General features: G+C 47.9%; 6 protein-coding genes across 6 annotated transcripts; 5 read left to right on the top strand and 1 right to left on the bottom strand.

Annotated features, from left to right (window-relative positions):
• Nucleotides 1-17: 17 nt before the first annotated feature.
• On the top strand, nt 18-814 carry LOC108042654 (guanine nucleotide-binding protein subunit gamma-1). Its single transcript, XM_017121049.1, has 2 exons — nt 18-102; nt 175-814. Exon 2 carries the CDS (start codon nt 250-252, stop codon nt 448-450), a length of 201 nt encoding a protein of 66 aa, XP_016976538.1. The 5' UTR covers nt 18-102; nt 175-249; the 3' UTR covers nt 451-814.
• A 54-nt stretch (nt 815-868) lies between these two features.
• LOC123037798 lies at nt 869-1,409 on the top strand. Its single transcript, XM_044460267.1, has 2 exons — nt 869-1,215; nt 1,302-1,409. Exon 1 carries the CDS (start codon nt 869-871, stop codon nt 1,205-1,207), a length of 339 nt encoding a protein of 112 aa, XP_044316202.1. The 3' UTR covers nt 1,208-1,215; nt 1,302-1,409.
• LOC108042651 (PSME3-interacting protein) lies at nt 1,227-2,342 on the top strand. Its single transcript, XM_017121047.2, has 3 exons — nt 1,227-1,604; nt 1,665-1,825; nt 1,880-2,342. Exons 1-3 carry the CDS (start codon nt 1,409-1,411, stop codon nt 2,264-2,266), a joined length of 744 nt encoding a protein of 247 aa, XP_016976536.1. The 5' UTR covers nt 1,227-1,408; the 3' UTR covers nt 2,267-2,342.
• Nucleotides 2,259-6,297, bottom strand: LOC108042650 (nucleolar GTP-binding protein 2). The gene is made up of 3 exons (XM_017121046.1): nt 5,977-6,297; nt 3,539-4,217; nt 2,259-3,482 (listed from the first exon to the last, which is right to left on the bottom strand). The coding sequence occupies exons 1-3, from the start codon at nt 6,184-6,186 to the stop codon at nt 2,347-2,349; spliced, it is 2,025 nt and encodes a 674-aa protein (XP_016976535.1). The 5' UTR covers nt 6,187-6,297; the 3' UTR covers nt 2,259-2,346.
• LOC108042653 (E3 ubiquitin-protein ligase RFWD3-like) lies at nt 4,689-5,628 on the top strand. Its single transcript, XM_017121048.2, has one exon. It carries the CDS (start codon nt 4,779-4,781, stop codon nt 5,430-5,432), a length of 654 nt encoding a protein of 217 aa, XP_016976537.1. The 5' UTR covers nt 4,689-4,778; the 3' UTR covers nt 5,433-5,628.
• Nucleotides 6,298-6,530: 233 nt separating the features above from the next.
• Nucleotides 6,531-10,167, top strand: LOC108042632 (E3 ubiquitin-protein ligase SH3RF1). The gene is made up of 6 exons (XM_017121020.2): nt 6,531-7,034; nt 7,091-7,199; nt 7,356-9,000; nt 9,066-9,245; nt 9,307-9,600; nt 9,666-10,167. The coding sequence occupies exons 1-6, from the start codon at nt 6,921-6,923 to the stop codon at nt 9,838-9,840; spliced, it is 2,517 nt and encodes an 838-aa protein (XP_016976509.1). The 5' UTR covers nt 6,531-6,920; the 3' UTR covers nt 9,841-10,167.

The following is a 10,167-nucleotide window of genomic DNA, read 5'->3' as shown; positions in this document are numbered from 1 at the left end:
AAAGGCGAAGAAAACCCGAAAAATCGAAGCGTCGTACCCAACGCGGTCACACTTTTGTAAATATTGATTTTTCAGCGCCCCCACCAGAAAAATCTGCGACAGGTGAAGCGCACATTTTCCGATTATAATACCACAAGTCTGAGGGAGTCAAGAAAATCAACCAACAAATTGCAGCTCCCAGTATTCGGCGACAGAATTAGCATCCCAGCATCCACCATAGGTCTCGCGGAGACAGCCGTCCTGGACATTATGGCTGCGAACCTGCAACAGCAGCGCTCCATCAACCTGCAGCTGCGCCGGGAGGTGGAGATAGAGCGGATGCCCGTCTCGGAGGCCTGCTCCCTGATGATGAAGTACATGCTGGAGCACGAGGAGGAGGACTGCCTGCTGAGCGGCTTCACCCAGAAGGTGAATCCGTTCCGCGAGAAGAGCTCCTGCAGCATCCTGTAGGTTCGGCAAACGGTCCGGACCCGTTCCTAACAGTATTATCCTATAAAGTATACTCAATTGCGGCGGATAATCCAATCCCAGCCGTGCATGTCGTCTAACCTATTCGCTGTTCGTTGTAAGTGTGCTGACCTCAATTATGTCTATAAACTGACTATATATACAATGGAATCGGGCGCACCGAGAATTTATGAACGTGTAAACAAAAAAGGGGGAACCGTCTTGAACTTAAACGCCTGCATATGTGTGTATTTTGCTAATCCTGTAGCTCTTTATTGGAGAATTTAGCAAACACCTTCACTATATAGATGTTTCCTATTGAGATATTCCTGAAATAAAGCTATGTAGCCAGAGATTTTCATGTGAATTGAGTTTGTTTCGATTACGTTACAGAAGTATATTAAAATTCCAGAGTGTATGTATGATGTCAGCTGAAAACTTCCGGGTGAGCTTCTCTACTTTTGGATGGGCAATGCGAATGAACAAATCCTTGTCTGTGAATCCCTATTTTGTTTTCCTCGATCAATTTCGAAGTAACCTTCAAAGGCGCGGCATTCACCACCTGAAACCGATTGACGTGGCCAAAATTGGTGGCAGAAAGTGGCGAGAAATGACGCCGGCTCAGAAGTCTGTTTTTATTGAAATAGCTCAGATAAATCGCTCTAGGATTAGGAAACGTACACGCCCAAGGCTTCCAGTTGGAGGTGCTAAGAGGTGCCGCATTAAAAGGACTCACAAGATGTCCAAATCGGATAGTTAATCCCTGTGGTATAACTTATTTTATCGCATTTTATTCCGAAAAAGAACTACATAACATAACGGACAAATTGCCGCATTTAATTTAAATTACCCAGGGCCTTTTACAACACTTTGATTACTGCGTACAGCTGTTTTCTTGGCGTTTATCCATACTGGCATTATTTGTGGTGTGTACAAAAGAGCAATTTTACGGAAATAAAGCATGAGTTCAGGGTTTGTGACTGAAGCTGAGGCCGCTGAGCAGAGGCAGAGACGTCAGGAAGAATGGGAGCGCGTACGTCAGCCGGAGGATCCACTAGAACGACCCGAGGAACCTTACGACGGACGCTCCCTGTACGAACGCCTTAAACAGAATAAGGACAAAAAGGACATGGAGTACGAGGAGGCCCACAAGCTGAGTAGGTCTTCAGCATTGACAATGGAGCATCCACACCATAATTAACATATTTATCTTATAGAAAACCTTATTCGCGGCCTGGATGATGATGAGGTGCAGTTCCTAGAGCTGGTCGATGCCCACAAGATGAACGCAGAGCGCCAGCAAATGCGTGATGAGGAGCTGGAGCTAAAAGACTTTCGTAATCGCGTTGAAAAGCTACAGGAAGAGAGTGTGGACAAGGTAGGAGTATACCACAACTAGCTATGGCATTCAACATTACCCTGAAACCCACAGAAACTCCAGGCAGAGCTCAAAACCACGGCCAAATCCGCAGGAGCCTCTGCCGGTCGCAGCACTCAAAAGTCGCTGCTTGGCCAGGGCATCAAGCGGAAAAACGGGGAAGTGCCCACCACCAGCAAGGTTGCCAAGATCGCCGACGAAGAGGTGGTTCAGAGCGCAGCGGATGCGGCGCCCAAGGATCCAGAGAAAACAACAAACACTACGTTAACCACAAACAAATACGACCAGGGAGCCCTGAAATGCATTGCCGTGCTGCCTGGCATTGGTTCATACACAGAGTCCAGCGATTCGGAAGCCAGCACGGATGAGGAGCCCGACTTGTGCAGCCGGACCGACTTGTGTGGCCGCAAAATGCCCAAGAAGAAGCAGTGCATCGAGTAGGATCAACTTTTTATTTGGATTCTTAATTTGTAGTTTCTTTCCTTGCAAGAGAATATAGCCTAGAGTGTAAACATAATGTGTTACGCGTCCTTCTTCTTGTTTCGATTGCGGTTCTTAACGTTCGTCGTCTCGTAAAAGTTGCTGCCGATCTTCTTGCGTTTCTGGCTGCGTTCCAGTGAGCGTTTCTGTTTAGCCGTCAACCGGGAAACCTTCGAAGTGCTGGGGCCATCGTCGTCAGAGCTGCCGGCATCGTCCGAATCTCCCGGCTGTATTTTGGCCACGCGGAATTTTCCGGACGACGTGATGGCCAGTTGCTGGGTCTTTTTCGCCTTGGCCTTCTTGTGAACCACGCGCTGCAAGTCCTCGTTGTACTCGTCTTCCGAGTAGAATTCGTCCGCTCCATCGCTGGACTCCTCCTCTTCTTCGCCGAGGTTATGGAGACGGGCTTTCTTCTTGGCCGCACGCTCGGCCTTCTGCTGCTCCAACAGCTCAAGGTCTATATGGTCCAGCTCCTTCACATCCTCCTGCTCGTACTCCAGACCGACTCGAATCTTCCGGAAGTCCTGGATCTGCTTAAACTCGCGCGCCTTTTTCACCGACTCGCTGACAAATGTCGGCGCTTCTGATTTGGCATCTTCGTTGGGATCCTCGGCAACGACTTCCTCTTGCTTGCCCTCCTGGGACTTGGGAATGGCGAATCCCTCGGGGGGCACGTAGAAGGGCAGCTTACCACGCTGCCAATCGTTGAGCACCATGCGGGCAGTCACCGTTACGTCAGGCTCACCACCCTTCAGCAGTTTTCCAGTCTTTTGGGCCAGCTGCTCCAGGAAGTGTGTGGACGTGTTCCAGTGTTCTATTTTGTAGTTCTTCGAAATGTATTCGGTGCGCACTCTTTGCAGCAACGACTCCACATAGTCCTCGGGATTTGTGACCAGCTCCACGCGGACAACACCCTTCAACACCTTCTCAGTGTCCGTCTCCGCCGTGGGATATACCACGCCAGGACAATCGATCAGGAAGATGCGCTTCATCAGCGTAATGTACTGCCACACCTTCGTCTCTCCCGCGATGGGGGCTACTTTGCACACCTTTTTGGAGCGCAGAGCGTTGATGACCGAGGATTTACCCACATTGGGATAACCAATGAAGCCCACGCTGATCTGCTTCTTGTCCAGATGCAGTTTGCCCAACTGACGGAACAAGTTGATAAGCGCACCTAAAAAAGACGAGGAAATTTAGAATCTTTTAATCAATCTCTTTTTATAAACTTACCCTTTCCAAAGGGATGTTGGAGGGATGCATGAAAGGCAATGGTAGGATACTCGGCACTGAGAATGGCCACCCACCGCTGGGTGACCCACACAGGTACCAGATCCACCTTGTTCAGAATAAAGAACAGATGCTTGTGGGGTTTCTCCTTGCGCAGGAACTCTTCGATGTATTTGGATCGCGTGCCCATGGGATCACGGGCATCCAAAACCTGGAGAAGAACATCGGACGCATCCACCACTTTGTGCAGTTCGTTCCAGATGCGCTTGCTCTGTCCAGCACCAAAGACCCAATCCCGCACAGCCTTCTTCTCTCCCGTGTCCTCGCGGATTAGATCCAAGTCCTTGGCTGAATCGTACTTATCGGCCTGATCGTCGGCAGCCTTACTCAGATCCTCCAGATCGCGCACTTTCAGGCTGACCCGCTTGCGCTGCTTTTTGGGACCAAAAGTGCTGTCAAAGCTTTCGGTGTCCAACAGGTGAACTCTTTTGTACTTGGCCGCCTCGTTGAGCAGCGTCACCGGCAGCTGGGAAGGCTTCATGATGACCTGGTAGGGATCCTTGACAGCCTTGCCAATCTCGTCCTGGAACTTTTGCAGCGCCGTTTGAGAGATGACGCGGGAGTTGCTGAACCACTTGGGCGTGGGCTCCACACGGGCCATCGTTCCAGCCGGCAGGCGCCCCTATAATAAAAAACAATTAATATAATAAGTCATTTGCAATTGATTGAACTTCTATACTTATGTTTATGATTTCCACTTTTCAGCAATGTTCTTAACCTTTTTTTTTATTCTGTTTTAGTGTTTAATGGCCTATTCTGAATTTTTCCTAAGTAAACCTTAATTAGATGAGCTTTAAGATAAAGCATATAACTAGTACTTATCTATCTGGTTGTATTTGCATTCTTTTTATGAGCCTTTTCAACCCCATCATTAAGTCCTATAATATTAACGGATAATATATATTCATATTTTTTAAAATAACGGACAAATATGCTTTAGTCAGAAACACTTTTTTATGCCGACTTTTTGTTTGTGAAAACCAGTAAAAAATTTTGTACAATCCTTTAGAGCGCCATCTACATCTATCGGAAGTTCAATAGATCGATTACAGCAAGTATCGGATTGACATTTCGCGTAGTGAAATATCGAAACACAAAAAAAAAATGGGGCTTCACACGTATTGCAAACAGTATAAAAGCAAAAGCACACAGTTCTAATCTAGCAGTCACTAAGGCCAACAAGATGAATCCGGAACAACCCAAGTCCGAAGGGTCATCGCTGTCGCACCAGATGAAGCAGAATTTTCGCAAGATGAACGACCTGGTGGAGGAGTTGCAGCAGGAGAAGCAGAAGGTGGCCAGTCTGCAGCACAACGCCGGACGCAACCAGCAGCTCGAGGAGCACAACGCCAGTTTGGAGCAGCGAGTGCGCCAACTGGAGCTGCGTAATGAGCAGTTGGAGGAGTTCAACAGCGAGCGCATTGGTATCCTGCAGCAGCTGCAGCAGGAGATGTGCAACTACGCCACAATTCAGGAAAAGTTCGAGGAGGAGGAGCAGTCCATGCAGTTGATCGTGCGCGAGCTGGAGCTGGACCGCCAGGATCTGCTGGACGAGCTGACCGAGAGCACGGGCAGCATCGAAGACCTTAACGAAGAGGTGAATGAGCTTAACCAGCAGCTGAACGGGATGAGCGAGGACATCAACTGCTCCATTTGCCTGTCGCCCTGGGAGTCGGAGGGCGGGCATCGACTGGTGTCGCTGCGCTGTGGCCACCTCTTCGGGAACAAGTGCATACGCACCGTCCTTCGGCAGTCGCACCGATGCCCCATCTGCAATAAGTGGGCCCATCACGCCGATGTTCGCAAGATCTACGGACTCAGCGTTTTGCCAAGTTGAGGGCTTCGATTTAAGTTTCTCGAAGAAACACAGAACCTGGCCCTTATTTGTTTTATCTGTACGATTGGTTTTTTTTTAAAGCCGTGAATTTCTCAATATAATAATTCTCATACCTACAAAATACTTTGTATAAAATCTATCAAATCGAGGAAATCAACAATAAAGGCATACCCCAACCAAATAATTTGGAAGTAAACTTCGTTTAAGTTTTGATTTGTACTACAAGCGGGAACTTTGCAAGAACATGTTTTTCAACAATTGTTTTAAATTCGTTATCGCACAAATTTGTGAATTCCCTTTATCATACCATCTATGTGAAATGTATTAATATGGAAATGTAAACAAATAGATTTTGAAAACTAATTATTTTATAAGGCGGAATAGGTAAATACCATACAGAGTTTCAAAAAGTATGGTTTTAATAATCAATACCACCTAATCCGGTTTAACCCTTTAGACTGATTTCTGTGGAACAATAACAGAATCCAAGTCCTCAAAACATAGAGATGTCCATAGGTTGAATCCACGTGTGGAAGGGACTCACCTGGAAAGGGGCGGGCGTAAGAATCTTTCCAGTGCGATCGCGCTTGGCCTTGAAGTTACGGTACATCTGGAGCCGCTTGATCGTTCCCTTGGTGCGAGGGTGGGCAACTCCCTTAAGGCCACTTTTGGGGCGCTCCGGATTCATCGAGTGGTTAGAGTGGTTGAATCCCTGCGTTCGGGGCTTCCCCGGGGTGCTGCGTACTTTCGGCATGGTGTCTCAATTCGACCAGTGCCTCGTAAATAAATTAAAATATATTTTTTCGGCACGCTCAAACCAAAACACACGTGTTTGGTTGAAATAAAAAAACAAAGGAATTGGGCGTTGCACAGCACTGCTTGGATGTGCTTTGCAACACTATTTTAGAATGCGCTGGCAAAAAATCTCTATCAACAGGACTGGCCACTCTTAAATCACAACAGCAGTGACTACAAGTTTAAGATCAGCTTTAAATCAAATTTTATTTAATAAATGCTCTAAAACCGAGGTTATAAATATTTTTTAATAATGTAGATAAAATAGGTACTTATTAAAATTCATTTTTCGATATATCTTGCATCTCTACCAACTCTTAGCAGCAAAAACAATATTCCTATTGGCCGTAATTTGTTGGCCACAACTGTGCTTCAAGAAGCAAGCTGGTTTTATATCCGTGTGCATACAACATATCCGCTTGTTACAGGCCACGAGCTTAGACTACACCTAGTAATCTTAAATAGTTAAACAATTAAATGCTGCCTATCACAACAAAGTGATAATATGAATCAGGGCATTTAAAACGAATCGTAGTGATTAGTTAGCGATCAGCATTCGAGAAATACAAATTTCCCAAGCGCGACTTGGAATTTCGTATGTGTGTCCCAGCCTTTGCGTGTGTGGGTGTTTTGGAATGTGGCCCTGCACGAAATTCAAATAGTGACCATCCTTGAGATTTTCACATTGGCGAAATGGACGAGCATACGTTGAACGACCTGTTGGAGTGCTCGGTATGCCTGGAGCGACTGGACACCACATCGAAGGTACTGCCGTGCCAGCACACCTTCTGCCGCAAGTGCTTGCAGGTGAGTAATACCACTGGGTTTTTCCCTTCAAGATATTAATCATTTTGTGATTTTAGGACATTGTGGCCAGCCAACACAAGCTGCGCTGCCCAGAATGCCGCATCCTGGTCTCCTCCAAAATCGATGAACTGCCCCCCAACGTCTTGCTGATGCGAATATTGGAAGGTAACGACACCGCCCACGCGAATCTCAACTGGAACAGCAGCCTACGCTCCAAAGCTAGAATGCTTGACATTATGAGTGCGGCTGAGTGGCTTTGCAAATTAAATGTCTTTACCTGGCTACATCTAACTAAAAACCCCTTCTAACTTTTTCCCTCAGGCATGAAACAAACTGCAGCAGCTGGAAAAGGCGATAGCAAGGAGGAGGAGGCTGAACCGCAGCCGGAAAAGCTCAAAACTCAGCCTTTAGTGGAACCAGTGGCCCCGACTGGCAATCAGCTTCTCCAGTCGCAGTCACATCAGCAATCTCAACAGCCGACACGCCACAAGCAGCGCCGCTTTTTACTCCCTCACGCATATGCACTTTTCGACTTCGCCTCCAGCGAAGCCACCGATTTGAAGTTCAAGAAGGGGGATCTAATATTGCTCAAGCACCGAATCGACAACAACTGGTTTGTCGGACAGGCAAATGGCCAGGAGGGAACCTTTCCCATCAACTATGTGAAGGTATCGGTGCCGCTCCCCATGCCGCAGTGCATCGCCATGTACGACTTCAAGATGGGACCGAACGACGAAGAGGGGTGCCTGGAATTCAAGAAGAGCACTGTTATCCATGTCATGCGCCGCGTGGATCACAATTGGGCAGAGGGACGTATTGGCCAGACCATTGGAATTTTTCCCATAGCATTCGTCGAGCTAAACGCAGCAGCAAAGAAGCTGCTGGACAGCGGGGTCATCAACCATCCTCCGTGCCAACCACCGCAGCAGCAAGCGCAGCGTGCGCTTCCTCCGGTGCCAGTAATTGATCCCACCGTGGTCACGGAGTCCAGTTCCGGATCGTCAAACACCACGCCGGCTAGCAGCAATTCTAGCTCCACGTCCAGCTCGAACAATTGCAGTCCGAATCACCAGTCCTCGCTGCCGAATACCCCTCAGCATGTGGTTGCTTCTGGTTCGGCATCGGTTCGTTTCCGGGACAAAGGAGCCAAAGAGAAGCGACATTCACTGAATGCTTTACTGGGAGGAGGAGCTCCTTTGAGTCTGTTGCAGACCAATCGCCATTCGGCTGAGATTCTCAGCCTGCCGCATGAGCTGAGCCGCCTGGAGGTGGCGAACTCTCCGGCCCCCAAACCCACATCCGTATCGCAATCAGCGCGAGTTCTTAAGACGAATGTGCAACAGCAGATGCCCCCCAATTTGCCCTGGGGTTACTTGGCCTTGTTCCCTTACAAGCCACGCCAAACGGATGAGCTGGAGCTAAAGAAGGGCTGCGTTTACATTGTGATTGAACGGTGTGTGGACGGTTGGTTTAAGGGAAAAAACTGGTTAGACATCACCGGGGTGTTTCCGGGCAACTACCTAACGCCCTTGCGCACCCGCGACCAGCAGCAGTTGATGCACCAGTGGAAATATGTTCCCCAAAGCTCGGAGGCCCAGCAGGCGCACCCACAGCAGCTACCAGTTGCCCCAGACGTCCGGCTCAACAATATGCTACCGATGCAGCCACCGGATTTGCCGCCCCGTCAGCAACAGGCCATCGCCACGACCACCAGTTGCTCCGTTTGGACGAATCCGGTGGAGGCATTGTTTAGCAGAAAGTCGGAACCTAAGCCTGAAACTACTACGGCCTCTGCCACGAGCAGCAGTTCCTCGGGGGCAGTGGGACTTATGCGGCGATTGACTCATATGAAAACACGCTCCAAGTCCCCAGGAGCTTCGCTACAGCAAGCTCAGAAAGAAGTTACCAGTCCTAGCGTTGAAGCCACAAATAAACCACAAGTTAAAATGCACCCAGTACATGTTAGGTAAGAGATGCAATGCCGTGTAACCTTAAAAATTAGAATTAAAGTTGCTGTTTTTTTATATGCAGATCCGGTTCGTGCCCCAGTCAACTGCAGCATAGTCAACCGATTAATGAAACTCCCACAACGAAGGCAGCGCCACAACAGCAGCAGTTTCTGCCAAAGCAACTGCCTGCTGCCACCAACAGCAGCGTTTCATACGGATCGCAACGTGTAAAAGGAAACAAGGATCGTCCTCACTTGATTTGGTTTGTTTAAATTACTTTTTAGAAGTATAAATACTTAACTTACTCATGGTCTTATATCCAGCGCAAGACAATCCTTGGATCCAGCCACGTTTCGCAACATTTACAGCAATGCCGCGTCGCCTCCGCCGCCTGCTTCCTCGGTAGCTCCAGTCATCTATGCAGGAGGACAGCAACAGGCGCTGCCTGGAGGAGGAACGCAATCACAGTTGCATGCCAACATGATCATTGCACCCAGCCATCGGAAGTCTCACAGCCTTGATGCGGGTCATGTGCTGAGTCCCAGCAGCAATGTAATTACTGAGGCGGCCATCAAGGCCAGTGCCACCACCAAGTCAGCTTACTGCACAAGGGAAAGGTGAGTCTTGGAACCACATAAAAACATTCAAGACTTATTATTGACGTAATTTTATGTTCTTGCAGTCGATTCCGCTGCATTGTGCCGTATCCACCAAACAGTGACATCGAACTGGAGTTGCATTTGGGAGATATTATCTATGTGCAGCGCAAGCAGAAAAACGGCTGGTACAAGGGCACCCATGCGCGCACCCACAAAACAGGACTGTTTCCCGCATCCTTTGTCGAACCGGATTCCTAGGTGGCCTCCGGAGTCGGGATAACTAAAACTTATTAAGCGAAATTCCAAATTATTCTTTTAAATGGTTTCAATCGCCGGTCGATTCGGGCTTCCAATTTTCAATCTCCTACTACTCTTTTTAAAAAAGAAACTGTTTTGTACTTATCCACTCGATGGCACAGCTCGCCAATGTACTTTTTACACAATCCATAATCAAAATAGGCTAGCCATGTAAGTCTTAAGGACATGTTACTTAAGCCCTAGCAATAAGTTAGCTAGAGAAAAAACTAACCGATTCTTGTGCTCTCTACGAAGTTATTTGTAAAATACGATTTTCAGTAATACCCA

This window comes from Drosophila rhopaloa, unplaced genomic scaffold, assembly GCF_018152115.1.
Source record: "Drosophila rhopaloa isolate 14029-0021.01 unplaced genomic scaffold, ASM1815211v1 contig_115, whole genome shotgun sequence".
Lineage (NCBI taxonomy): Eukaryota > Metazoa > Arthropoda > Insecta > Diptera > Drosophilidae > Drosophila > Drosophila rhopaloa.
The sequence above is the reverse complement of the archived record's forward strand: the minus strand, read 5'-3'. Positions and strand labels throughout refer to the sequence as shown.